Source organism: Humulus lupulus, chromosome 8 (assembly GCF_963169125.1).
Source record: "Humulus lupulus chromosome 8, drHumLupu1.1, whole genome shotgun sequence".
Taxonomy (NCBI): Eukaryota; Viridiplantae; Streptophyta; class Magnoliopsida; order Rosales; family Cannabaceae; genus Humulus; species Humulus lupulus.
In genome coordinates, this window is record NC_084800.1 from 170,284,080 (window position 1) to 170,288,266 (window position 4,187).

Here is a 4,187-nt window from a genome sequence, read left to right on the forward strand (position 1 = left end):
GTTAGTTTTATAATTTCTTTATATTTTTATTTAAATATTTTAATTAATGTAGAATGTATGTATATTGGTTAGACATAAGTTGGACTACCAAATTTGACAGATCGTCTGGATTCTTAATTTCAATGGATAAAAACTAAACTAGCTAAACGCGAGAGAGAGAGAGAGAGAGAGATTATTAGACGTAATGTGTTCTCATGTTTAATTAGAGTTCCTAAACGTTATAGTTTCTTAAACTTTACTCAATACAAATGGAAGAACTATTATTTGTTGGTCAATGAATCATTGGGAAATCTAATTTTGGTCGTTATTAACCATTTAAAAACGTGACTCTCCCTTAGTTGTTTTTCTTATATATTTTCGTTGAAATATTTAATGGAAATTCAATACAAATATGGGCCACGTCAATATTTGTTGTTTGTTTTAGTAAGGTCCACACACAAACACAGAAAATATGACTCTATATACTGCATGAGTAGTACTTGAAAAGATATATATAGATAGGGGAAGGCATTTAAACATATAAATTAAAAATAAAGAAAAGAAAACATTGTGATGTGCATGGTTGCTGCTATGGCCCCCACGGAATATTTCGTGTGCCCTCTAATGCTTCGTCATATGGTAGAATCTTTCTCGTGACACCCCATTTCGTTGCAGTAGCAACTATCTATATATTTTAGAGTAGGACCCCCACAAACTATATAGTATAGATAAATCTATGAATATATATATATATAATTTAATAATATATAGGTATAAAAGGACTAGTGTATATATGGATATCAATAGGATGATTGAATGTAAAAATTATTGAGAGAGAGAGAGTTGTGAGAGGTTAGTTGGAATGAATTTTCCTTGTGAAAAATGTTCAAGTGATTAGCTAGTATTGATCATCATTATTAATAAGCTTTCTAACTATTTGGGAAAGTAAATAATAGATAGTTGTGGATATGGGCCATCGTTGCTGCAACAAACAGAAAGTCAAGAGAGGCCTTTGGTCACCTGAAGAAGATGACAAGCTCCTTACACATATCACCACTCATGGCCATGGCAGTTGGAGCTCTGTCCCAAAGCTTGCAGGTTCTGTTTCTTTTGCTCTATCTGTAAAAATTAGTGATTTTAAAGTTTATATCATCTTTTCTTATATTGTGAGATGTATAATATTTTATATATGTATATATATATATATTTCAATAATTTGTAAATATAAATGAATAGAATGAGTACTAGAGTGCAGGATTACAAAGGTGTGGGAAGAGCTGTAGATTAAGATGGATAAACTATTTGAGACCAGACCTGAAGAAAGGCTCCTTCACACAAGAAGAAGAACAAATCATTATCGATGTCCACAGAATTCTAGGAAACAGGTACACGACAATAATAAGGAATTCATATCTTTCTTCTTATTTATTTCCCTCTCCTAATGTACTACCACTTTCAACTTATTTACTACAATAATTTATTTTCTACAAATGTTAATCATTATGTTCAATTTCATAGAAAAATTAAGAAAACCTTTTTGTAAATATAAAATATATCAATAATATTGTTACAGATGGGCTCAAATAGCTAAGCATCTTCCTGGAAGAACAGACAATGAGGTGAAGAATTTCTGGAACTCATGCATTAAGAAAAAGCTTATGTCTCAAGGTTTAGACCCACAAACCCATAATTTGATGACGTCGTCGTCGTCGCATCATCAGAACAATAAGAATTTCTGTTCGTCATTCGTCATTTCACAGAATAATCATCACTACGGCAAACAAGTACCCAATAATAATCATGTTATTTCATCATCAATTTTCTCTGTGAACAATTCACATGATGATATCATAACAAAGAATTGCAACTCTAGTAATAACAATATGCTAACCCTACCTAGTAATACTAAATCCACACCCATATCCACCTTCAATTTTCAATGCCAAAACCCAAACAACATTACTACTAGTACTACTATTCTTACTTGTAATACTTCTCCAGCTACTCCTAATTGGAACTTTAGCAAAACCCAAAACCCCTCCCAATATGATATTGTTCTCACACCAACTATTTCTTCTTCTTCATCTTCTTCTGTGAATGTTCAAAGTCTATCAAGACCTGGATTATTGGATAATCTTGGGATATGCGGTTCGAGTTTCGACCCGGTTGAGGAGCCGACAATGGTCCCGGAATATGATCATCTACAACAGCCGACACTGAATGGAGTACAAGATGATCATGAACGTGATCCGAATCAACAGCAAGATCACGAGAAAGATGTTAAGATTTGGGATATGGAAATCGATAAAGCTAGAAACTACGACGACCACTCCAGCTTTGATCTTGGGTTTATGGACTCTACTTTTAATCTCTCAGGGGTAATGTGTCATGATCTTAGCTCCATGGAATATGATCTTGCATGGAATTATTAATTACTAGACTTTGATTACATATGATCTTATTATTATATGTACCGTTGTGATTCATTAACTGATAGGTTTTATTCTTTTAACTTTGTTTTGTTTTGAGTGTCAAGCGTTTTCTTCTTCATGATTTGTAAGTTCTTTATTAATCAATAGTATGTATATTTTTTGTGGTTGTATTAATTAGTTATCTGGGCATTCCAGTACACCTAAAGAAAACAAAAATCCTTTTGTTAGATTTACTACTTAATCTAAAATTCAATTGCATAGAAAAAACAAGTTGTACACCAAAAAAATATATTAGCTCTAAATTATGTGTTTTGCAAATTGATCCTAATACTTTTTTTCTTGAAAAAATAGATCCCCAAGCATACTGTTTTAAGGCAAATAAATCACTAGGCCTAACACCATTAAAAAAGCTTACAACCAAAAAGAATCAAGTAAACTTGGCATGCATTGACAAATTGGTTTTTCTTGGAAAAATGACCTATTTTTATAGTGCAAACACTTTGGCCTGCATTCAATAGTTTTGAGCTAAACGCCTCTTTTATTAATAAAATTTTTGTATTACTCATTTTACTCTTAAAATAAAATAATAATAAATTAAAACAAAACTCCTAAAACTATCATCTTCTTCTTCACTCCTCTCACTCATCCAGCTATACCCATCCACAACCACCGACCCTCACCCTACCGCCACCACCACTACCACCACCACTGGCGACCACTGTCCATTAACACCACCACTGCCACCGACCACTACCCATCATCGGCCACCACCTTCTCTCCCCAAAAAGGTTAGTTTATAAAGTTTTTGTTTATCAAAATTGAGATTTGATATTGTTGTTGTAGATTAAAAATGCAAAAATGATTGTTTTATTGAAAGTATAAATCAGGAATTAGGTTTATTTATTGAGTTATGGATGTTAAAGCTTGAAAATCTAAAAAATATTAATGGTGGTTTTGGCCATTTTCGAGATAGAGAAACTAATATTTGTTTGACAGCTTGTCTAATTTTTCGACAAGGAGTTTGATATTTCAGACTAGTTGTCTAAATTTCAGATCAGTTGTCATATATTTTCGACCACCTGTCTAAATTTTAGACCACCTTTAGAATTTAGACAGGTAGTCTAATTTTTAGACAAGTCATCGTATATTTTCAACCACGTGTCGAATTTTCAGACGAGCTGTCGAATTATCAGACAAGTTGTCTAATTGTCAGACAAGTTGTCGAATTTCCAGATTTTAAACTTGATTTTTATTTTTTTATATAACTTTTTAATATAAATAATACCAATAATTTATATTTTTTTATTGTATTTTTTCAGATATCATTGAAAAATATTATAATATTATGTGACAAATTGTGGAAAAAGAATAAAGACTTCTGGAAATTGATTTGAAATGGCTCACAATTAAGATCAAATTTGGTACAAACAAACCTAACTTTTGAGAAGTTAGTTGAACATATATATGAAGTTACAGAAATCAAACACAACATTTTCGATATATAATTACCTTACATGATTTATTTATTTTGGGCTTGAATGGATATGTAATATTTTGATAATTTTTTGTAATTTTAAATTTTATGCTTTAGATATGATTTTGTAAGGAAAAATTTAGACTGGTTATACTTGATTTAGACAGGTTGTACAAATTTTAGGCTGCCTATCGAAATATATAGATAGATAGTTGAAAATTTCAGACAAGTAGTCGAATTCTCAGACAGGTTGTTGATAAATTTATTTGAAAATTGTTAATTAGGATACAATAATGACGATA

At 31.3% G+C, this 4,187-nt stretch overlaps 1 protein-coding gene across 1 annotated transcript; it reads left to right on the forward strand.

Annotated features, from left to right (window-relative positions):
• The first annotated feature begins 798 nt into the window (after nt 1–798).
• Nucleotides 799–2,624, forward strand: LOC133794660 (myb-related protein 330-like). The gene is made up of 3 exons (XM_062232009.1): nt 799–1,077; nt 1,235–1,364; nt 1,553–2,624. The coding sequence occupies exons 1-3, from the start codon at nt 948–950 to the stop codon at nt 2,409–2,411; spliced, it is 1,119 nt and encodes a 372-aa protein (XP_062087993.1). The 5' UTR covers nt 799–947; the 3' UTR covers nt 2,412–2,624.
• The last annotated feature ends 1,563 nt before the right edge of the window (nt 2,625–4,187 follow it).

Bases quoted from the DNA above. Each gene is read 5' to 3' on its own strand.
- LOC133794660 (XM_062232009.1), top strand. From the start codon at position 948: ATGGGCCATCGTTGCTGCAACAAACAGAAAGTCAAGAGAGGCCTTTGG. The intron at 1,078-1,234 runs GTTCTGTTTCTT...ACTAGAGTGCAG, and splicing joins CTCTGTCCCAAAGCTTGCAG to GATTACAAAGGTGTGGGAAG. The intron at 1,365-1,552 runs GTACACGACAAT...ATATTGTTACAG, and splicing joins CACAGAATTCTAGGAAACAG to ATGGGCTCAAATAGCTAAGC.